This window comes from Musa acuminata, chromosome BXJ1-7 (assembly GCF_036884655.1).
Source record: "Musa acuminata AAA Group cultivar baxijiao chromosome BXJ1-7, Cavendish_Baxijiao_AAA, whole genome shotgun sequence".
Taxonomy (NCBI): domain Eukaryota; kingdom Viridiplantae; phylum Streptophyta; class Magnoliopsida; order Zingiberales; family Musaceae; genus Musa; species Musa acuminata.
Window position 1 is genome coordinate 2,529,989 of NC_088333.1, and position 24,709 is coordinate 2,554,697.

The 24,709-nt window shown below is 35.7% G+C and overlaps 4 protein-coding genes across 7 annotated transcripts; 2 read left to right on the forward strand and 2 right to left on the reverse strand.

Moving 5' to 3' along the window:
• Positions 1–915: 915 nt before the first annotated feature.
• Positions 916–6,201, reverse strand: LOC103990783 (putative methylesterase 12, chloroplastic). 2 transcript variants are annotated; one of them, XM_009410047.3, is made up of 6 exons: positions 5,969–6,201; positions 5,179–5,522; positions 4,115–4,354; positions 3,890–4,033; positions 2,537–2,674; positions 916–1,630 (listed from the first exon to the last, which is right to left on the reverse strand). In XM_009410047.3, exons 2-6 carry the CDS (start codon positions 5,434–5,436, stop codon positions 1,358–1,360), a joined length of 1,053 nt encoding a protein of 350 aa, XP_009408322.2. In that variant the 5' UTR covers positions 5,437–5,522; positions 5,969–6,201; the 3' UTR covers positions 916–1,357. The 2 variants fall into 2 exon arrangements, with proteins under 2 accessions (XP_009408322.2, XP_009408321.2); XM_009410046.3 differs by having other exon boundaries at positions 5,179–5,466; positions 5,969–6,197.
• A 3,684-nt stretch (positions 6,202–9,885) lies between these two features.
• On the reverse strand, positions 9,886–13,625 carry LOC135678193 (uncharacterized). 2 transcript variants are annotated; one of them, XM_065190705.1, is made up of 2 exons: positions 13,491–13,625; positions 9,886–10,384 (listed from the first exon to the last, which is right to left on the reverse strand). In XM_065190705.1, the coding sequence occupies exons 1-2, from the start codon at positions 13,594–13,596 to the stop codon at positions 10,053–10,055; spliced, it is 438 nt and encodes a 145-aa protein (XP_065046777.1). In that variant the 5' UTR covers positions 13,597–13,625; the 3' UTR covers positions 9,886–10,052. The 2 variants fall into 2 exon arrangements, with proteins under 2 accessions (XP_065046777.1, XP_065046778.1); XM_065190706.1 differs by lacking the exon at positions 13,491–13,625 and adding an exon at positions 13,343–13,472.
• A 2,681-nt stretch (positions 13,626–16,306) lies between these two features.
• LOC135678194 (receptor homology region, transmembrane domain- and RING domain-containing protein 1-like) lies at positions 16,307–22,313 on the forward strand. The gene is made up of 4 exons (XM_065190707.1): positions 16,307–16,931; positions 18,429–18,653; positions 19,944–20,348; positions 21,204–22,313. Exons 1-4 carry the CDS (start codon positions 16,784–16,786, stop codon positions 21,839–21,841), a joined length of 1,416 nt encoding a protein of 471 aa, XP_065046779.1. The 5' UTR covers positions 16,307–16,783; the 3' UTR covers positions 21,842–22,313.
• Positions 22,314–22,837: 524 nt separating this feature from the next.
• LOC135678195 (uncharacterized) lies at positions 22,838–24,133 on the forward strand. Of its 2 annotated transcripts, none has more exons than XM_065190709.1 (3): positions 22,838–23,422; positions 23,578–23,696; positions 23,779–23,911. In XM_065190709.1, the coding sequence occupies exons 1-3, from the start codon at positions 23,090–23,092 to the stop codon at positions 23,885–23,887; spliced, it is 561 nt and encodes a 186-aa protein (XP_065046781.1). In that variant the 5' UTR covers positions 22,838–23,089; the 3' UTR covers positions 23,888–23,911. The 2 variants fall into 2 exon arrangements, with proteins under 2 accessions (XP_065046781.1, XP_065046780.1); XM_065190708.1 differs by having other exon boundaries at positions 22,932–23,422; positions 23,814–24,133.
• Positions 24,134–24,709: the final 576 nt, after the last annotated feature.

Consider the following 24,709-nt stretch of genomic DNA (forward strand, 5'->3'; position numbering starts at 1 on the left):
TTAACTGTGTTGTCTTTTCTACCATCCTAAACCATATTCATAATCAGGTCCAGAAATCAACTGGCTATTAGAACTTCTCCATATGTTCTATAAAGTTTGGCTTCTTCCCGAGTAATTTTGTTGCTTCTTCCTTGCATGTTTCTGCTTTTGAAGTGATCAAAATGCAGCTTTTCTATAACATGTGATGTTTGTTTGAATCAGAGTAAACTTTTGTTGTTTGTTTCCTTATAATAGATTGCTTGGATTGTCTAGTATCTACCTGGATAAGTTTGATGTGAACAGAAGCATCATCCACACCCAGGATGCGTAATGTATATAGGATCAATGGTAATCCCCCATTACAAAGTTATGCCCACAAAGTAACAATCTGGTGTGATTCAAAATCTTATTCATATGCAGTAAATTTTCACATGGATATGCTTTTTCATTGGTGTATAATCTAATGTTCTCTTTAGGAAGTTAATAAGGCCTTATATATATACTCCACAAGATGAGCAATTGGCTCATACAACAAGAACAAGACAAAAAAAACCTTCAGAGCTGATAACATGTTCATCATGTGTATGAGCAATATGCTCATGCCATAAACCACCAGCCATCATGGATTCATCTAGTCCTCCTATAAACCAACTCAAATATCCTTCCATGTCCAATATTGAATGAATCATACATTGCCTCTATATAATCAAAAGTTTCTATTCTTCCTAAATCAATGGAAAAATAACAATGCACTAAAGTGTGTGCTAAATACATAGTTATCAACCAAGGAATGGCTCAAGGAGTTACAGCATGATTAAATCCGAAAAAAGAAAAGCTTTCAAGTCCAGCAAATACTTTCATTTCTTTCAGAATCCTGTAGTGGGTATATATGGTTATCCTTCTGCAACCTTGACTAACTACACAAAACACTCCGAATCGTTCTGTAAACTTCATTTGTGACGGTAAAAAGTATCAATTACAGAGTTTGTGCACTGCTACATGTGGCATGCAACAAAGATTTTGATGATTACTTCTGTCCACTCTATGAAGTTACAATGCAACTAGAACTTATGGAGGCAAGGATAGAGTTCCTACAGCATAATAAAAAATGCACAATTCGATAGAACAGGTGTTTCCAAATTTTAATCTGACAGGCAAGTGACCAAAAGATCCGTAACTGCTAAGTTGCTAATGACCTCATACTTCAAAGAGAATCTTGTCTTCCTAAATACAAATGCATAACTTCTTCTGTGCCTTCCAATTTCCTGTAACCAAAACTAACCTTCCTGCTATCTAATTGCTAGCCTTTTTCTATACAACCCCCACAGGGCAAGATGTCTCCTCTTTCTGATGTAGAATAACAACAGTAAGTTTTTTGTTATGGGAGTTGTGCAATCTCAAGCAAAATCTTATACAGTGACTGTGGCTTCGAGAAGAAGGGGCAGTGGTCGCTCCCTTTGATCTTGTAGATCCCATGCGGGGGGTTCTCCCTGACCAACTTCTCTTGGACGTCAGGTGAGAGCATGCGGTCATCCAGCGTCTGGATGAAAAATCGCCGGACCATGCCATAGTTTTCAGGGGTGAGAGAGAGCTTCTCCATGATCGGTTCCAGTGGAATAGTTCTCATGGATACAGTGGCCAGAGAAATATCCTGCAAAGAATCATGCACTGTTTCTTTAAAAGAGAGAAACTCATTCTGAATGAAAACTGATAATTTATTCGACAATGACATCCAGAATAATGGTCAAGAAAGTTTCAGGAACACCACAGTCATGTTAAACCAGGTTTCTCGCATGAAACATCTCTGATAAAACTGCACATTCAACTAAATTTACTCAGATGTGAGTCTTATGCGAATTAATATAACCTAACATATGCAGATCTTGCTTATGGACCTAAATTTTGAGTTAAGCTAGCATGCTATGTAATATGTATTTGATTGCTTATACACTGCAGACATGGTTGACAGGAAGATACAAGTTTGTCAGATATAACCTAGTGTAACAAAATAGCAGCCTCTCTTTTCCAGAGGAGACTATTTTGTATATATCAGTATATTCAACTGATTTAGGTGGTTCATTACTGTTAACCATCCATATATCACGGTCACAGTGTTGGTCTAGTCAAACTCATTGATGACAAGGTCTTTTCATTTGCAAAATTATGTGACAGTCAACAATAAGCTAAAATTCTGTTATATTTGGAAACCACAGGATATACATAAATAAACATAGGAAAAAGTAACAGAACAAAACTTAACATGCATTTAGTATGATTGATCAAATAAGAATTTTAGAACAGGCAAGTCGTAGAGGGTAGCTTGTTATAATGGTAAGGTTGCTCTATTATCTTGGGTGATCAAGATCCAAATTATGAAAACCTCTTTGCGTCTAGGGTAAGGTTGTACATTAACCCTTCCTATATTCGACATTGGCAGCAAGTCTTGTGCATTGGATCATCTGTTTCTTCATGAGTCATGCAAAGTTAAATGCAACTGTATGTACATGTTTTTGAAGAAAAGAGAAGTGGAACTAGATGAGATGGCATCAACTCAAACCTTGGGAGGACTCTGGTTGAAATATAGACCACTTCTGATATGTTGTTTGTCAAACATGAGACCTGTAGGAGGGTTGTCACTTCCATTTCCATAAACTAGAAACTGTGACTCTTTCAGGAAAACATCAGCAGATGCTAGCTGCAAAGTGTTACAAATAAACAAGTTAGACAGTGAAGAGGAGACATGAGTACCAATATTAAATTTTTAAACTGACATGACTAATAGTCCATGAAATTTCTGTCTGAGCTTTATCAGTCTGATCAAAATATTGCAATTGCTCTCGGATTTTGCATAAAAAGATTCATGCAAGATTGAAGTGCATGACAGGGTTTGTTGTGCCGATGCATATTGCCTAGTACAAGCGGTATGTACCGATTCGATAGGATACGGACTGCCTTCTACCGAGCGGTACCAGTCACTTGACCCTGTATTGGGCGATATGGGGTCTGTATGGGTGGTAACGATCGAAACCCGACTGGTCGGTAACAGTTGGATTTTGGTCGTTACCCATCAAGGGCTGAGATTTTCCTATTTCAAACGGTTAATTTGACCGTTTGAAGTTTAGAAAAAGATTTTTAAACCCTTTCCTCCCCCTCCCCTTTCAACTCATTTCACTCTCTCAATCTCTTAAACTCTCTCAAACATTTTTCACTCACATATCTTTCTTATTCTCACATTTTCACTCTCCTAAACTCAACAAAGCTAAGATTTATGAATTGGATCAAATTTAGAAGGCTAATTTAGGAGGATTAAGAGAAGAACACTCTAATTAAGAGGTATGTATTCTCTTTCTATATTTTTATTGATTTATGAGATGATTAAACCTATTTTATGTTGTGTATGAGTTAATGTCTAATATGTTGTTTAATATATTTTTGATGGTAGAATGGTGTTAATTAGGGAGTAATTAAAGTCTTTAATGTTGTGATTAGTGTGTTTAATATTGATTTTTTTAAAATTAGATACTTAGGTCAAATCTTTATATTTCATACATATTATGGATTGAGTCATATGCTTGTGAAGGTATAATAGGTTTAATTAAGTTTTTTTTAATACTGTGATTAGTGGTTTTAATAATAATTTAATCAAAATTCGATCGATATTGGATCAATTTACATTATTTTTGTGAAAATTATACTAAATTTATATTTATTTCTAACTTAAAAATCCTAATCTATTTTTTTCTATTTTCAGATATTTTTGGAGGTTCTTTTTTATAATTTTGAACGTACCATCGATACACCTCGATACGTACCATACCGAGTAGGGCTCGGTACATCAGTACGGATCGAAATTACAATCCTTGGTGCATTGTTTTAAGATTTTGAGATTTTCTTGAAAAGTATTACTTACTTCCTCAGAGAACACATCAAAAGGTTTCTGTCCATCCAATACCATTGTCGCAGTAAGAAATATTGCCTTCGATATCTTTTTTGGGTAACATTCCATTGCATAGGATATGCTAGCACCTCCACAGCTATGGCCAACCAGTATGACCTGTAAAATACATTTTCCAACCAAAAGCAAAATTTCAGTACGATACAAAGAAACAAAAGCCATAGAAAGAGTTCCTTTCACCTTTTCGTCATCAAGAAGATTGTGTAGATAATCAGTTAGAGGCTTTGAGTAATCTGCTAAGGTTGTTATGCTGTTTGGATCTGTGTTGTTTATCCCAGAACCTCTGAGATCCAAGGCAACAGGATTCAGTCCTGCTTCCTCTAAAAGAGAGATAATCTTATACCAACACCAAGCTCCAAATCCTTCTCCATGGACTAGAATAATTTTCCTTGTCTCGAGATCCTCAAGTACGAGTTGTTGCTGAAAATACAATTTCCAAAAGTTGACAGAGAACAAATTGTTAGGATTTTCACCTGACGAAAATAGTTTTTGCATCAACTATAAAACAGAGATGCCGACCACAAACCCAGAGCAAGGGTCTTACATAACTTACATAAGTATCATCTTTTAAAATCACAACATATTGCAAAATTATGAGCTTAAGAAAAAAGAACATTGACTACTGGACAATTCTGTGTTGACTCAAAGTCCTTTTTTCATCTTCTTTTTATCATCAGAAGAAAGATCTAGAAGGATTCTCTTCAAATTGCATGTGAAGCTGGTAGGGAAAAGGAATGTGATTCCAAGTCTAATGACCCAGGGGGGGATGTCAACAACATTTTCTCAGTCCATTGTGTAACCTGGAAATTTGTCATCTTCTGTCCCAGATCTCATGCTGCACACACAGCTCTAAAAGACTTGAAACCAGCACAAATAAGTAGCTAGTTACTACTTCTTCATGGGAAAGATTGTTTATGACTGTCATCAGGGTATATCTGCAAAAGCAGGATGTGGCCCATGAATCCTACCAATATCATATGTTCCAGTCTCTCAGCATGGCATGATTGAGGTACAATGATAAACAATTTAGTCGTCTATCACAATTTTACATCTGAATTCTCTTATATCTACCAGATGAAACTGTTAGACTAATGCACAACATCACAACCACTGTCTACCATGTTATCAAGGGATCTTTTAGTGCTTAGACCTACAAGTATCATGCAAATGATCAACCATCCATGAACTACAAAGAAACAAGACGTAAGATTGGATTCCTCAAGAAAAATGTGATACGAAGTTACCTGTTTTCCATTAGTGATCGAATCAGGGAGGTCCCGCCGGCGAGAACTCGTGGACCCAATCCTCCGCGACATGGATCCTTCGAACCGCTGCGACAACTGGTGCTGCTGAATCGCCATTGCGAGGGCCTGGCGGTGCAACAGCTCCTCCTCGGACGCCGCCATCTTCCTCTGTGACCTCGACTTGGAGCACCGCTTGCTCCGCGACCCCACGCCACCACTCAAGTCGTCTTTTGGCATACAGCCGAACGCGCTGCCCATGGTTGTATTGAAGAACACGACGAATCGAGTCTAAAATTCAAGATCAGGAGGACCAAGAGATGAGTCTCGTCCAGAAATTTTGTGATCTGAGGAGATAAAAGAGCTTTCGAAACCCTAAAAGTACCATAAAATCCGATGCTGAAGAACCAGAAAGAAGCAATTTTTTGGATGGAACCGAAACAGAGGAAAAAATCACAAGGTTTCCAAAAAAAATCCGAAGAGATTTTCGTATTCAATGTAGCTGTAGACGAGATAATTCAAGAGATGGATGTCGATAATAATTCAACAGAGGGCAAGCAACAAAGATGGATCTCGATGAGATACTCAGCAGAGACGGCTAAAACCCGCGCACAATAGAGCTTAAACAGGAAGGAATTTCGACAACCGGATCAAAAGCGGATTTCGAGGACGTGATCACAAGAAACCCTTCCAAAATTACCAGAAACGACCCAAAAACACAAAAAAAATCTAAATTGAAGCAGCGTCGATTAGAATCTACAAGATACAGCCAAATAAAATCCATCTCCTTTACCGAGGACAGATGAAGCCGCAGCGGCACCAGATCAAGGTCAGGATCCCTCGCGGTCAAAGATTTGGTCTTGGGGTCGTAGAACAGAGCGTTGGCGAGGGAAGATGGATTTCAACGGGTGGTGGGAGCGAGATGAAAGGCCTTCGGGAGGATTTGTTTTGCGAGCTACTGCGACCGCCACTGCCACCATTAAAAAGGGGCGCAGGTACAGCCAAAAGACTCAATTTGGCAGTGCCTTTCCAAAGGATTTGTATTCTATAAAAGATTATTATGAGCAAATGCATTACCCTAAAAGCCTGCATGCACAGATCAACTTTATAGAATAATTGTGGTGGGATGATGAGCCATTGCACTTCTTTATATTCTTCTATTTCATATTGGATTTAGTGACTATATATATATATATATATATCCTTATTTGGAGGACCATTTTTATGAAAACAAAAAAATCATCTTTTAATGTTTTTGATGGAAGATACCCTCTTTTTCTTTCACTTGTTACGATACTATTATTTCTTATAATATTCATCATATCTTCACCTATGTTCCGTTACGAGATCACCTCTGCTCTATTACGAGATCTTGTTACTTTTCGTCATATTCTTTTCGTCATATTCTCGTGTAGTCCTTTGTTATGGACCTCTAGCATATTCTTACCCTCGTTGTCTCCCCAATCACCCTCACATATCTCCATGCCACTTATCACGATATCAAGTTCGCCAACCTCTTACTCGACACTGACACTGAAGGCCAACCCCACCTTATTGACTTTGAACTCATCATGCGGTTATGCTCGTAAATCACGAAGGGGACAAAAGTCAATAGAGTCGATCGTGATTATGATTGTGATGATGTGATAGAGGAGGCTAGCATTCGAACTCAAATTGATATATAACTTATTTGATAAAAAAAAATAAGAAATAAGTGAATCAAAGATCAAGAAAACAAATTTGAAGCTTATACCACAATTGAAAACCTAAATTGATAATCTATCACACAAAGATCTCCCATCCGCCAAAAATCGTGCATGATCACTTGATCTCATGCCAAAGAAAATAAAGAACGCCTTTATCGCATGCTTAAAGTTGGGTACTTCTCATCCACAATATATTGGCTTTGCCATGTCTTCTTTCTTCACATCATGCCACAATGAATTCTCCAACCACTTTGGCCTTCTGTAGTGTATATGAAAGCTAACATAAAGGCCACATTCACTTTGGCATTCTTTGCCATTATTTGAGCAATAAATGAGTGAGTTGAACGGTGATGCCGAAATAAATAGAAGACAACCCACAACCACTGAATTATTCTTTAATAGAAGGGGAAGGCAAATGACATTATTGCATGACATCTCTAAAAATATTTACAGGAAAGATGGAATAAAATGATGGTTAAGAAGTGTTATCTAACCCTTTCTAATTTATCTACTTACCTTTAAATCTAGTTAAAAGTTGAGACATCAAGTGGGATTTGATTTTAATGATGGATAGAACCATTGGAGTGTGGCTTGTGCACTGTTTCATTTAGGTCATAAAAGTAGGGCATGGTATTTTGGCTTGTTTCAAATTTGATTTTATTGAGTTTTTTTTGTTATTTATGTGTATAGAATGAGTACATCTTATTGTGTCTTGAGACGAGAATCTAAATTTTATCGAGTTTTTTTTGTTATTTATGTATATAGGATGAGTAAATTTTATTGTGTCCGAGAATCTCAATTTTATCGAGATTTTTTTGTTATTTATGTATATAGGATGAGTAAATCTTTTTATGTTTTGAGATGAGAATCTTAATTTTATTGAGTTTTTATTATTATTTATGTATATAGGATGAATAAAGCTTATTATGTCTTGAGATGAGAATCTCAATTTTATTGAGTTTTTTTTGTTATTTATGTATATAGGATGAGTAAATCTTATTATGTCTTGAGATGAAAATCTCAATTTTATTGAGTTGTTTTTATTATTTATGTATATAGGATGAGTAAATCTTATTGTGTCCGAGAATCTCAATTTTATTGAGTTTTTTTTGTTATTTATGTATATAGGATGAGTAAATCTTATTGTGTCTTGAGATGAAAATCTCAATTTTATTGAGTTGTTTTTATTATTTATGTATATAGGATGAGTAAATCTTATTGTGTCTTGAGACGAGAATCTCAATTTTATTAAGTTTTTTTTGTTATTTATGTATATAGGATGAGTAAATTTTTTATTGTGTCTTGAGATGAGAATCTCAATTTTATCGAGTTTTTTTTTGTTATTTATGTATATACGATGAGTAAATCTTTTATTGTGTCTTGAGACGAGAATCTCAATTTTATCGAGTGTTTTTTTTGTTATTTATGTATATAGGATGAGTAAATCTTTTATTGTGTCTTGAGACGAGAATCTCAATTTTATAGAGTTTTTTTTTTGTTATTTATGTATACAAGATGGGTAAATCTTATTGTGTCTTAATCTCAATTGATCCGAGGATCGAATATTATATTAGGCAAATATTTGACATATATTTAATTTTTTTCTCTATAATTTTATATTTAGTATCTTATTATTATTTTGTAATTTTTTTAATATTAATATTAGTTTCCATTATCTAATTTGGATACTCTATTTCAATGAATTTTACGATAACAAATTACTAACATCATAAAAATATTACATAAAATGGATAATTAATGAACTGATTGATAAGGGAGAAATATAGTTAGCATTCATAAGTTTGTTGTTGACATAGAAAAGCTTGTAATGGATGTAATTTTAATTTATTGATTTTAGAACAAAGAAATACTTGAAAAGATTGATTTATATGGTACCGATCTTATAATAATTGATTTAACGATGTATAATACTGATCTCTAAAAACTGACATGACATGACATGTTCGATAAGCGAATGAATTTTATATATCGAGTCTCGATTGGCCGAAAATAATAATCATATTAACTCCTTAACTAATTATTTATTTACATTAATAGGATATTTTTAATGTAATTATCCAAACACCCACCACATGTCAGTATGAGGCCACAGCTAAGTCTTCTCTTAGTTTAAAGAGCTGCCAAACTCCAGATTGGATGCTACCTCTCTCTCCTTGACAACAAGAACACAAGCAGCACTTTAATCCTTGATAATATAATGCAAATCATGTGCCTTGTAAAGAATGGACAAGTGAAGACAGAGGTAGAGAGCAATAGAAAGGCACAAGTTGCGTGCATTTGCTGGCCTTCCTATTGCGTGCATGTGGGGCTGTGTCTCACACAACTCAGCTAATTGATCTATTGGGACGCCATTGATGAGCTCGTCGTGAGCTCGAAGCATGTCGATGGAAAGCCAAGTTGGGCAGACCCAATTGTTTAGGCCATTTAATAGGGAACAGTACCCGCGTGACACAGTTCTAAGGAGGGCATCAACATTTATTGCGTCAAGATGATCGATATGAGCATGAATTTTATATTTATTTTTGAAATCAAATTAGTATTGTTTTGTTTGATGTATTGTTGATGTAATAGATAAATTTGATTCCAAGTATAGAAATCAAGGATTCATTCGTCCAATCTTTTAGAGAAGGATCATTCATTCATTCATTCAATCCTTCTGAATCTTCATGATCATTAAGCCATCAGCAGCAATCCTTCTGAAAAGTTTATTAATGTCATTATCTTAAAGTGATTCAATTAAGGATGGGATAAGGATAACCATGATCATGAAACTTGACAAACATGTTTAATGGGGGACTGCATAAATAATCAAACACAACAGGGAAATGTATAGCATCCTGTTCTGTTAATGTTTATATGTTGGGAAAAGAAGAACCAACACATCAACATGAACACTCCACTGATGGATGTCTCTCTTTTATTTTTATTGATATGTGCATCAAATCATCACAATTCACAATAGAAACAAAGAAAACCGGTGACATGTTCAAAATATTTAAGACAGCAATGTTCCAAAATGTCCAATATGTATCATGGACTCACAACAGCTAACCGTAACTACAAGAAATCTAGTCGAGAAAACCACTTAAAGTAGTTACAAAACTAACAATATCTCCTTTTTGAGGTAACTCTTAAGCGCTTCTTACACCGCTAGCCCTCCACATGAACTTGATCAAAATTCCAGTCTCTAACCAAGTCCCTACTCACAGCTCGGCTTCGCAAAAGGCGCGGAGTTCCTGTCATACCTTGACCACTTGCCATCATGGGGAATGGTGTCACTTTGGCCGTCGAAATGGCATTAGCTGTACCTGCTGTAGCAACGGCGACCTTCCGAGTCAAGCAGGTAACAACTGCAGAACATCGCCCCTCGTCTTCTGAACTTGAAACAGAGTAACTCCTAAAAGATCGTGATCGGCTATCCATGCTATGACAAACAAGACATGATAAACTCATTGCTGGGATACAGAGGAGAACATCAGCAACTGTAATACATAGGACAATTGTCAATATCCCATCTACATAGAGATGAAATAATCAATAAATGGTAACAAAAAATAACTCCACTTTCTGGTATATTCAGGCCATTGTCAGGCAAAGTGATTACCGTGATATTTGCAAAGTTTTTTCTTATGTGTCTATGCAGAGACTTGTTAATCTAAAACAAATAACAAAAACAAGAAGGATTCATAACACAGTCAATGATGTGTGCAGCTAATGGTAAAGTTATCACGAGATCTGACAGTGGTGAAGCCAAGAATTTATTCTTGGGGAAAATAACCTTCACAATTTAGAACTAACAGTATATGTAACTATAACATAGAAGACATATTCTGAAAGAAAACTGTTAAACAATTACTAAAAATTTAAAAGATTTTTTCATTCAGATATTTTACCTTTTTGTTGGCACCTAACTACTGAACATATGCATTTGAAGAAAATGAAGGAATTACCAATAGAAGCCACTCAAAGTGCACTTTTTTTTCTTTTAGGTATATAACACAGTTTTAAAAGTATCTGGCAGACTGTTTGAAACTAAGTCGTCACCTGAGCTTATTATGAAGAAGCATATAAAATATTCATATTGCTTAAGAATATGATGCTTAAATAACTACCTCAATCCAACTAAGTACCAGCTACCATAATTTACAATGAATCTCCTTTCTGTCTCAAGTTTTCTTCAATTTACCCCAAAATTTTCTAAATAGAAGATCTTAAACTGAAGATGATCAATGGTGTTTAAAAAGTTCAGAAATGAATATATGTATTTATATGATTGAACTCAAGGCGAGGACAAATAGACCATTTGCTTACAAGATGGAACCTAATAATTATCTTTGGTTTTTTCCTTCTTCATTTTCTTTTGGTTGAAGGGGATGAGTGAGTTCAAGTTGTGAACATAAAAAATTTCTGTGATAATTCTACTATGAACACAATGTTCGGGGTGACACCTCTTCTATCCATGTTTTCTCTCCTTTTTAACCCTCGATGTTATTGCTCCTCTTTGATTATAGAGTACTATTTTCTATTTTGTAATGTTTCTATCTGAACGTACTAAACCTGAATTATATTCAGGAAATTTCATTATCTCACCATGAGCCTCCACTTTTTGTCAGGCCATAAGTAACAGAAGTGATCATAATTTTATTATTTCTGTTGCTATTTTCTTTTGAAAAACCAGGTTATCTTGGGGTACTGTAATGATCTTCTTTTAAATCTAAACAAGGTTGGGGTGAACTAAATACGAGATAAAACGAAAAAAATGTGAATCAAAATCACTCATTTCCATCTTACTGTAATATTAATCCCACATGTTTTGTAAGATCAGAATAGAGTAGGCAAAAAGTTCATTCAGGGATTGACTGATAATCCCTGTGAAGAGAAATAGAACAAATATCAGATGACCATTATTTACCGAGAGGTAATCTGGATAATTATAGGCAAAAAGGGCTTTTAGAAATCTCCAAAAAAAGTGAATAAATCACTCTAAAATCCTACTAGTGGAAAGGTTAACCAGCTTGAAAAATAAAATTAACCCATGAAGTAAATAATAAATGACCAAGGCAAAACTTGCCAAGTCTGAAATTTCCACCCACAAGGTAGAGATCAAGCTGCATCCAAACAAATTTTTTATATGGCATCCTAAACAGTCAAGTAGTTTGGTGTCTTGACATAATATCAATGAAAGGCACATCTGCTACAACTAAAAAAGAATGCAAAATTGAAAGCTAGAATATGAATAACCACAGTAAGATTAAAACCCATCAATCAATAGGTTCCAGCTCCATGAAAAGAAAATTATAGAAATTTTCTAAATTCATGATACACCCACGCAGTTAAAATGCTGGAAAATGCAAAACATTCAAATTTGCAACAGTATTGTTAAGAATGATATTTGGTACTTCCAAAATGCATCAAAGGGAAAGCAGAGAGAAACCTTGATGATGTTTGACCATTGAACATCAAAGCAAGCATTTCAACCTTTTTACATACGATGATAATAGGTTTTCATAGCTGACAAAACTTTGTGGTCACTCTTTCAAAGTCAACGATACATGAAAAAATGTCATTGGTGGCACCGTCTATTACTGATATGTAGTTCTTCCATCGAAAAGGAAACCACAACAAGTAAACGTGTTATCAGTGTATTGTTAGTCTTTATTGAACATGCATTGTGATAAAATCAGAAAAAAATGACAGCAACAGGCACAATTTTGTTGAATAAATAACTAAGTATCTTAAGTGTTTTTTTTCCCCAAATCCCCTGTTAAAACAAAAATATGTATATGTTTAAAATACTTTAAAGCTTTATCTCAAGCATAATTTTGCACCATAATTAGGTAACTACTAAAACATTAAGACGATTTAAGTTGTTTCACATGATACTAACATTATTAGCCAATTTGGTTTGATACATTAAAAATCAGCATTATAATTACAGTTTTTCATGTTCTGTAGTTTTAGCATCACAGTTAAATAATGAAAATGAAAAGATTCAATCAGATTCAAATATCTTCCTTCAACAAAAAGACCCATATACATCTATATAAAACTGAAATCTCTTTCTTTGCCCAATTATATAAATAATATCCACCTTTTCCTACAACCATTCTAAGCCATACGGTATATCTTATTATGTTTTCCAACGAATTGAATTATCCGGTACCATGCGCGAGTCCAAGGCATCGAGATTTCACCCGATACTCATATTTCTTTCTGCATTCAATTGGGAAGCATCCAATCCCAGGCTACAAAGTTCTCAACTTGATCATCACATCAATCATCAAGATCTCATAACAAACCGATCACACAATCTCGCGAAAGAAAAGATCAACCATCATAACAAAAAATGACGAAGAGAAAGCCGATCCAGACACAAGGAATCTCAAATGAATTCTACATCTGTTGGAGGAGGAGGGGAAAGGAAAAGAAAGAGAACCTACACGAAAAGGCGAAGATGACACTCAGCCAAACTAACTCTTTTCGGAAATCGTCAACAAGACAAAACCTTTCGATCTAATACGTACCAAAAAACCGATTTTGACCGAATTACTACCGAAGGAAGAACAAAAGAGAGAGAGAGGCGCTGACCTTTCAGTGTGCGAGCGAACGGCAGAAGACCAAAAAGGGGCGTGCGAGAGAAGAGATTGAATGGGGAGGCAAACAATAGAAGAAAGTATCCAAAGAAAGGAATCATATCATATTATATTCCTTTTCCTTTCAATAAAAATATAAATTGATGTATAATCTTCATTTTAGTTTTTAGAATTACAAAAAAAATAAAACAGTGTTGAAAGGGAGAAAAGAAAATTTTATGGATATTTTATTGGAAAAAATCCTTTTTTTCTACTTGAACAAAAATGTCTTTTTATTTTTACTTATGGTATTCAAAAAAAATTAATTTAGTAATTAATCATCATAAAATAGAAAAAAAATCAATTAATCATGTTTGGGACTAATTTTAAGATCATTAGTATAACTCTTTCTATTCTTTGGAAATTTCATAATATTTAATTGTTTAGTAAAATATCTAAAATTTATTTATAAATAATAAAATAATTCCTGTTTATTTAATTATGTGCATTTGCGAAAAAGATTCATATGATTAAACCCAAATAATTGGACATCTGATTGTACTTTTAAGGTTGATATGTAATAGGTATTTGGCAAAATTGTAATGTCCCATCTATCATCCGGCGGAATTCATTCGTTGACTGTTTTAGTCAACATGTTGAAACTCCAATCCACACTTATACCATTCAAACTTTTCTTTAAAATAATTTTATATATTTTTTATTTTCTGTATAGTTATAATAATTTATGTGTTACATATAGGAATATAGGTGAAGGATCATATTATTATTATTATTATTATTATTATTATTATTAGTATTATTATTAGTATTATTATTATTATTATTATTATTAGTATATATTCTTGTATATTTACCATTAAAATTTGATTTTGGTAAGGAGAATCAAGAAATCAAAATAATCTTTTATCCTCATAAATGTTCATCCGAAAGGGATAAAGTCATTCGAACTCATTCAAAAGCTATAAAAAGATATAAAAATCATGCAAAACATGAAATCAAACAAATGTATAAGAAAATAAAAAGTAAAGAATAGTCCGAAAGTTTGTGATTTGATCACCTGAGAATCATATGTAAAAGTAATAATTAACTATAATTGTTGTCCTAAGTATTAAAAAAATTATTATATAAAAAATTAATGTTCAGAACTAATATCAAATAATCATAAAATCAAAAATTAGATGTGTTTACATTTCGATGTCATTCAAAAAAAATATTTATTTAATATAAAAATATGCTTCGTAATTTAAACTATAAAAATATAACAAGACCATCTTTTTATTCTTTATAGGATCGTTATGAACGATAGAATAACAATTAAAGAAAAATAAGAAAAGATCTATAAACTCGTGTTTGTTTTGTTGTCATACACTTTGAGACTTTAGGAGATTATGAGAATAGAGATTATAGGATAAGTAATTAAGAAAGTCTCTTTCATCAAGGTCATTTTCTAAAAAATCTTATTATAAATAAATTCCTAATGAATTTAATCATATTTAAAATATATTTTATCTAATAAAAGAAAATAATATAATCCAATAATGATAAGTATCTATTATCTATCGAGTGATGATACCATGTCAACACCGATGGTTCCTTCGAGGATGGATGTATTATAACAATAGATTTATTAGATTTAACGTAGAAAAAGACTCCCTTTACAATGAAAACTCATCTGGGAAGGCATTTGCACTAAAAGGACATGACCAAAGTAAAGTAAAATGGAGTCCTCAGTTCCTAAAACTTCGAACAAGGCTACAAAGCTTACCGTCGCCATGCATCAGAACCGTGCACAAATCCAAAAGGGACAACTATTTCTCTCTCCTCTCTCTCCGTCGATCCAAGATAGAGATAGATGCAGTCTCTGACGCCTCTTGCGGCTTTGTCCTACTCCTCAGAAGATAAGATAAGAAGAACGAAGACAAATCTAAACATCTGTGGCGCGGAAGTTTCCTTGTACACACACGAGAGAGAGAGAGAGAGAGAGAGAGAGGGGAGGGGGGATGAAGGAAGTCGGCAATTCGAGTTCTTGCTACTTTGAGAGAGAGAGAGAGAGAGAGAGAGAGAGAGAGAGAGGATGAAGGAAGTCGGCAATTCGAGTTCTTGCTACTTTCTCCTCCTCCTCCTAATCAGAGGCTGCGAGAATCATATGATCCACGTGGAGCATGCAGAACTGATGGAGTCTCGTCAATGACGCGGGTCCCGCAGAGACGACGTCATAGGTTCGATGGGAATCGGTGGACCCCAGTCCGCATGATACATCGACTCGCCGCCTTCGGGCGGACAAAACCCGTTTCCGTCCGCAACGTAACGTCGCGATATGATTGGTGATTGGAATGGCGATTAAATTTGCATATTTTAATTAAGATTAAAATTGATTAAAAAATAATTAATTTTATTCACTTAAAATACTTTGTTTTCTTAAATCTTTATATCATTATTTTATTTTTTTTATTAATTATGTATTAATGATAAAAATCTAATTTTTTATTTGTTTATAATCTTGGTCACTTGTGCAACGAGTGAGACGACTTAGGGTTCATATAAGATAGAAGCGAAAGTGAACTCAATAGAAATTAGAGATAAAATTATTTAATCAATTTAATATTATTTAATTTGGAGTCTGCAGAGAATTTTCAAAGATAAAGATTTTTAATTTAATTTAATTTTAGATAGTTAATTATTGTGGTCACATGTTTATAAGATATTAACCTTTTTTCCAGATAATGGATTTCTTTGTGGCGATAAATTTGGGAAATTACAAGAAATCGTAAAAAGGTTAAAAGAAAGGGCATAATTAGAGGATTCTAGGGGCGCCTGGGGAGGTATTGATAGGCTCCACCGCTCGTGGAGATCGAAGCTCGATGCTCCACTTCCTTCCTTACCTGCTCCGGCGCCCTCCCCCCTCCGATTTCTCGCCCTTATCATGGAATCCGATGTCTCGATTCTTCCGCTCCACACTGCTCCTGTGCTCGTTCGGATGTCTCTGCTGATCTTCTTCCGATCCTTTTCTACGGCCCAGAGCTCCAGTTCTCCCCTTTTTTCTCCTCGATTTTGAGAAAGATCTTTCTTTCCACGAAATATTAGATTCTGATTGTCCTATTTTCCGTTTTGGTCGCGGAAACTCCGCCTTTGGTCGTTTAAGTTTTTGACTCGCGTGCATTACCTTTAGAGTTCCCGGATTTGGATTAGGTGTGGGCTGTTGCAGTTGAGAAGAGGAAGAACATAGAAAAAGATTGGGATTTGGAAGTAGCTAGACGGTGTGGTGTTTCTGGAAGCGAGTTCTGGGAGATGGGGGTGTTGAAGTATGAGGTTGTGGGGAAGTTTGCTTTATTTGCTTTCCTTCTGCTTGATCTGTTGGTTGGTTCGGCGGGTGGCGACGTAGTGCTGATTGGGAGAAATGTATCCTTGTCGTTTCCGGACATCGAGGCCACCTTTGGTGAGTGCTTCATCCCCTATCTTCTCCCCCTGTTGTTTTGAGTCTGCAGGTAGCATCATATAGTTGTATTGTAGATTTCATGTGGTTTCCATGGAAACTTCAATTTTCTTGTACGTTCTGGTGGTTTGCAAAATACTCATCATGTCATTATAGAACGTTCTGCGTATACATGAGGTGAACTTCAATTTGATTCTAGGACTGCAAAAAATATAATCTTAGACCAACATGTTAAAACTAAACAGGTGGAAAATTAAGCCTTTTGTTGTCTGACGTTGTGCTGGCTATATTATCTTGATAAGAAAGCTAAAGAAGATTGGTTGGAGTATGAAGTTGAATAGTTCAGATCAGACTAAGGGTTTTACCAGATTTAGTTGTATCTGAGGAATTTTATTAGATCGATATACTTGGAATTTTATTCTAAACAAAACGCACAAGGGAATATGTAACTGATGCTGGTTATTTGAAAGTTACAATAAGAGTAAGTAATGCATTGTAATTTTTTTCTTTTTAGGAAGATTGATTGATAAAATCATGAACATTTTATGCTGCAAAGTATATGTTATTGTTAAGAGAAGAAATTCGCGTAGATGTATAGGAAACCAAGAGGAGCTTTTTTCAGCTGTGAAGAGATAAATGTTCTTGGCTTGATATTTTTCCGGTTTTTCGGCCAAAATATTAAAACTTAAGGAGTTTATGATGAAATCTAAAAAGGATTTTTGTCAAGGTAGAAGACTCTGATTGATGAATGTTAGATCCATGGTTCAACAATGCATCATTAAGGAGGGATATCACATACAGAGGTGCCATATTTGGTAAAGAATGATGACAATACTTTAATTTAAAGCAGTAAGAATTGTCTCAAGGGCTCACCTATTAAAGGATTATAACTCCTTGATAGACTCGATGACTTATTGGGTACAATGTAACGTTGAGATCCATAAACCCAGAATTGAATTTTTTATTTCCTTCTTTCTTCTTCTTCATCGCAGTTATGTTAACCGCCTTATTTCAAAGTAGAAGGAAACATGTGGCTAATCAGTGTTTTAATATATGGTCGAGCTGACCATATATGTGGATGTATATGCATGTCCAATCATATGACTGCCCTGTGCAAGGCAGCCATGTCACTTATATCACCAATATGTGGTGTTAGTGTCCATGTGAAATTCACTGCACATGTGCTCTGGCAAACATGACAATATGATTATATATGTGGTTTATATGTTCTCCTTGTTAGTATTGTTTCAACTGGTATTGTTATCTTGGTAATATGATACGTGTGACCCATGATAGTACTTATATTTTTGTAATTTCTTACAACTTATTGCTTATGTTGATTCTGTCGTTTTGTTAGTTAAGAATATCTTGGTTCCTTACGGTATTCTTGTTCCCGATTAAGGTCAAAGAATCACAACAACCTTACCATTGAACATTACATCTCTTTTATTTTTTTCTCATATGTAGTTACCACTAAATTGTTTTTGTTTGTATGTTCAGCTCCATCAGTAAAAGGATCTGGTGAATGTGGGGTATTATATGTTGCAGAACCTCTAGATGCATGTGCTCCATTAACTAATGAAGTTGCTAAAGGTTTAGATTCTCCATTTGCACTAATTATAAGAGGAGGATGTACATTTGATGTTAAAGTCAGAAATGCACAAAATGCTGGGTTCAAAGCTGCAATTGTATACGACAATGAAGATAGAGGAGCCCTGATTTCAAGTAAGGTCCCTTTTTTTGGTTTATCAACTGCTTTAGCATTAGCTGTTATATTTTATGACGTGAACATTTTATGATTCAAAATGTATTAAAAATCATTAAGAATTCTATGGTTTAAAGTATTCTATAAAGAAATTTACATATTTAATGCATTCTATAAAGACTTTGCACTCCTTTTTGCAATCATAACCCATGTAACAAGACATTATTCTAAGCATTTTATCACAAATATATCAGTTTTGAGGAAGCATGACTTCAACATAATATGAATGGAGCTTGTTTGGAAACAATCACTCTGAAGTGGTAAATAGGTTTCTATGCTTCTGCTTTATAATGCACCAACATAAGTAATAGAAACACCTAGGAATAGGCATAATCATATATGATCACACCATTTCATGATATGATCATGCAGCTACTAATAGTAAATACCAAGTAACTTCCGTTACAAGATAGAACAACTGTTTAAGTAATTTGATGTTGATTAGCAACCTTAGTGATTAACAAACAAACATTAATAAAATTAAGTTAGTTACCTCCAACTCCAAGAGGTCACACGTCTAGCTGAACTAATATGTTGGTTTGTTCGAGAATCTACATCAATTCATTGCAATAATCATTTGATTAAAATCAAACAAGTACTTTCTCTTTACCATCTGGCCAGCTTTGTTCAAGATCCAGTTTATTCTTTGTAGTACACAAAAATATTGTGACAGCTTTCACTTCCATCATTTCCATTCTTTGCAACCAACCATAGTTTCCCTTGATGGTTACCATTTGTGATCAACTGCTTTATTCTGAATCTTCAAAGTCTGCATGTTAGCAAAAATAGGTATTTTGTGGAAAGGGCAAAAGTAGGACAAAGAAAGAAGCAAACTCCCTGTAATGGTTTCTTCATCGGCGGTCTTAATGGGTACACCACTAGGAAAAAGAAGCTACTGCTTAGCAAACCTTAAGATTTTGTCTGTCCTCTAGAAGGAATCTATAATAAATGTAGTTTCAAAATTTTACCTATATTCTTAACAAATTCTTACACATACATTGTGAAATTGTTCTATCTACTACATTTTCCTATTCCTGCATTAGAGAAGTTTTGGTGTCAGTTCCCTATTTCCTTCTTAGTTCTCCCTGCAACTCCCAAATTGTGTCAGCCTCTTGTGCTATGTCATTTTCTGATATATGAATACTGGTTCCTTCTTGGAAGCAGTGCCAGAACCTGATTTGTTGGACATTATTGTCAAATTCCTAATAGTTTGATTTCTATTGATCCATATATCAATAAATATATTGCAGTGGCAGGAAGTTCAATTGGCATCCATATATACGCTGTGTTTGTTTCCAAGGATTCTGGTGAAATGCTAACGAAATATGCTGGCAATACTGATTTGGAGTTGTGGATTATACCCACCTTTGAGAATTCAGCATGGCCAATTATGGTCATCTCCTTCATAGCACTCCTCGTCATCTCTGCTGTGCTTGCTACATGCTTTTTCATACGCAGACACTTTGGCAGGCCTGAACAGACTAGGGCTCCTAACATCCGAGAATTCCATGGAATGAGCAGCCAGTTGGTGAAAGCAATGCCAAGTCTCATATTCACTTCAGTTGTGGAAGATAATTGCACTGCAACAACTTGTGCAATTTGCTTGGAAGACTATAGTGTTGGGGAGAAGCTTAGGATATTGCCATGTCATCACAGTGAGTATCTTGGTCACCATTTAAATCACCAGAGTTTCTTATTTATAATAATAGCAAGCAAAGGGCCTATTTTATTCTGGTTGCCTACGTCAAACTTTAGTGCTAGTTTCTTCAACATTTAGCTAAGTTATGTGGACTCTTAATGAACTGCATACATTAAATTCTTTTCTTTGATTATGATGACTTAGATGTTTTCAAATAAAATGTGTCTGCATCCTCTTTTTGAAAGGTACTTGTTAAATACTAGATTTTATCTTCATGATATTTTTTACCATTCAAAATTTTGCAGCATTTATAAAGCATGGATACTTCAAAATGTCTGTTGTGTATGTGTCAAACACCTCAAGAATCAAGATCGGTATTCTTTCTGATACATCTTAAGTACTTAAGCTTATGGTATAACACTTTGTACTATTGACATTTACACTGACATATTGCATATATGATGGATATTTATATCATCAATACAAGGTACATGTCAATTGTTAACAATACGTGTGTAGATTCAGTTGTTGCTTATTCCTTAATATTCCAATTTGTGCGTTGTGTCTCTTTATTGTCTTCTTAAGGTATAACTGTAGTATATTTATGGTGACTAGATTGTCAGTGAATTAAACAAAGGCGTAAAATCACTATCTAATTGAGGGATGTGTTACAGAACTTTTTTTCACCTTTCATATGTCAAGGATGCATCAATAATGTAATAGGATGTTATATTGTGTCTTTGTGGTTGGATATGATTTATAACTGTTTCTATAGTATGTTCAACCATTTCTTTTCTCGATCATTATAACTTGTTTATATAAGTCTATCTAAGTCTTCCATGCTAATATGCTTTGTTAAATTATTGAACAGAGTTTCATGCATTTTGCGTCGATTTCTGGCTTACCACTTGGAGAACATTCTGCCCTGTTTGCAAGCAAGATGCGAGAGCAGGCAGATCTAATCTTCCAGCCTCCGAGTGCACTCCTCTACTTTCTTCTGGTGAGGTGACCGTATCTTCCAATGTGGGATTGTCATCATTTCGTTCATCCATGGCAGCATCCCCAGCCCTCCAAATATTTCCAGTGCCTTCCGGGCCAGAATCAAACTCCCAACCACATTTGTTGTCTGGTGCTTGTTCCCCAGCCATTCAAATAGCTCCAATGACTCCCCACTCACAATCAAGTGCATACTATACTGCACATATCCCTAACCCGCATAGGTCTTATGGCCACTCACCAGCTTTTAGGACAAGTAGAAGTTCTCTTGACCTTAGAAATGCTTCGTCTCAGAGATCTCATGCTTATCTTCTATCTTCTCACTCCTTGGGCTTTCCCAGATCACCATCTATCAATTCAATACTTGGATCCTCTTATATTCCATGTTCAAGTAATGTGTCCTCCAGCTATCTTGCGGCATCTTCCAGTCAACAGTCATACTTAAGACATTGCACTGAATCAGGGGCAAGTCTGTCAGCATTAGCCTCGGCGCAATCTCTACCAGGATGTTGATCTGTGTCAACTTTTTTGCAATGAGGTCTTAAACCAGATACGGCTGCAAGCTAAAGATCAATGTGTTCTTAATTGCATGTGTTGCCAGCATTAATGGCAGTTATCATACTACAACAATAATTTGGTTCACATACTGCAACAGTATGATGGTTCCTGTGCTCTACATGGTGATTTGGGTTCTATGATTCAGCTGTCATCGTGCCAGGAGATAGCTAGATTCTATCATTGTTTGTGTACAGAATGGGTCGAAAATGAGGATTCTGTAATCTGTTATTGCGTTAATCTTGCAGTTTATAATAACCCATGAAACCATTGTTGTGAGGCTCTGCCAGTATGAGATATTGTGGTTCTGTACTGGTTATCTTGATCCGTGTAAAATAGATATGTTATGGACTTTGTGTAGTTTATCAACTGTTGTTAAGGCTACATCTTGTCTGCTTAGTAAATTGTTGCCGATAATCCCTATTAGTCATTTTTCTACTCTTAATGGTAAAACTTTAATTTCTGTTCTACATTTACTCCAGACAAGTCAAAAACTTTTTTCTTCAGTTACTTGCATTTCATTCACTAATTTGTGTATCTTGTCACAAAAAGATGTCTCATTTTAGCACAAACTTGAATGATGTAAGATTGGAAACATGCTCTCTCTCTCTCTCTCTCTCTCTCTCTCTCTCTCTCTCTCTCTCTCTCTCTCTCTCACTCTCTCTCTCACACACACACACAAACTAATGATATTGTGAAGTAATGATAAAGAAATAGTAAAGTGTGGTTGTTTTGGTTTGAGAAAGCATAAAGAATCAGCAATAGGTGATGTTGTAGTAAATGTCTGGAGGACTAGAATGTTGTAATCATAATATTTTGTTCCTGATTGTAATTTCATTAAAATGTGCCTATTAGATGTCATTATATAATCAAATATAAAGCTTTGTTTCAAATATTTGCTTCAAATCATTTCCTCCATCCCACCTGCTTGCTTTGGAAGCTTGCAATGTAATGTCTGCTTGGGTGGAGGATTGGTATGTGCTGATTAGTTATTCTTCCAAAGTGCTAATGTAATAATACTGATCACCCATCTTCTTCTTCACTGTAAAGATAAAGGCAGAGAGCTGGAAAGTCCAATAAAACTAAACCATCTCTCCTTTGCTGCCTTTTGTCCATTTCCGACCCTCCAATACTTAAAACCACTGCACCAAAAGCCTTCCAACTACGTGTATCAGTACTGACAGCAAGAGGAGAGTCGAGGAAGTGATGGAGGTTGGTGGAAGTGAGGGATGGAACTCCTGCTGCTCCAAGTCCTCGAGGGGCTCAAGGAGGTGGGGAAGGAGGAGATACCAAAAGGAGAGGGAGGAGGCCATGGGGTGGTGGGGGGAGACCGGTGGTGGGATGGTGGCCAAGAAGAGGGTCATGGTGGTGATCGATCAGAGTTCGAGGGCCAAGCATGCCATGATGTGGGCACTGACCCATGTGGCTAACAAGGGTGATCGCCTCGCCCTTCTCCATGTTGTCCCTCACGGTGGAGGAGAGGATGATGTACCCAACCTTGCAACCCTGCAAGCCCTGTGCAAAGCTTGCAAGCCTGAGGTGTTACTGCTCATCTTTCCCTGCCTCGATGTTGTCATCTTCTTCCATTTCTGTGGGCATAGTAACTTCGTCCATTTTATGTGATGTATAAAGGTAAAGATCAGATAGAGAACAACTTTTTGACTGATATCATTTACTTGAAATCTGATGAGAAGGTGGAGGTGGAAGCACTGGTGATTCAGGGACCCAAGTTGGCAACTGTGCTAAGCCAAGTCAGGAAACTGGAGGCTTCTGTTCTGGTGTTGGGTCAAGCCAAGCCTTCCCCTTTCTCTTGGTAAGCTTAGCTCTCTCTCTCTCTCTCTCTCTCTCTCTCGATCTCTCTGTGCATTAGAGTACGTTGTTTATTCTGAGTGTAGTTATCTTCTCCTCTTTCTTGCTCGTGGGAATTTAGCCTGTTCAGATGCAGAAGTGAGGAGTTCGTGGAGCAGTGCATCAACAAAGCTGAGTGTCTCACGCTGGCAGTGAGGAAGCAGAGCAAGGGAGTGGGTGGCTACTTGATCAGCACTCGGTGGCAGAAGGACTTCTGGCTGTTGGCCTAATTCACATCCCCTTCATCCTCTCTCCCAAAAGAATGAGCCTCTCCTTCTTTCTGCTGTAGTGATGCTCACACATGTAAAGCATAATGGCACTGACCTCAACCTCACCTGCCCCGATCCCATCACCATGTTCTTCTGCTGAATTCTCATTAGCAATGAATGCATGTTTGATGGATCTGCTGTTATGATGGCAAATCTTAGCACAGAATCTCATTCAGGCCTACACACTGTTCCTGAATCAAGCTATAGTATTGCTGGTATGGTTAAATTCGATCGAAAACCTGTCTCACTTTCCATCCGAAATAAGAGAAATCTTCTCTTAATCACCAATCATTCGGTAAACAAGAAGAAGAGTAAACTCTCTTGTGATCTCCATTGATGCTGAAGGCGACTGCGCTTGCATTGGATGCATGACATTAAAGGCCGAGAAGGCAAAAGGCCAACACTCGTGAACAGATAATAATGGGCATTGATGAACAAATTGATTGGTGGCTGTCCGACCGGTTTGACTGCTACAGCTCCCTCTATTAGCGTTGCTGGAACTGCTGATATCAAGGATGCAATGGGTGCTAAAACCTCAGTGACCTGCTACTGTTCTATCTGAGAAGACTTCATTAGGATGGCTTCTATTGCGGCAGAGTTTAGTTCATGCAAGACAACTATTAAATCCTGCTCCAAATCTACTTGAGATTTATCATCTTCTTTGGAGTGCTGTAAGTTAGAATTATGATAAGCTTTCGTAAGATACATC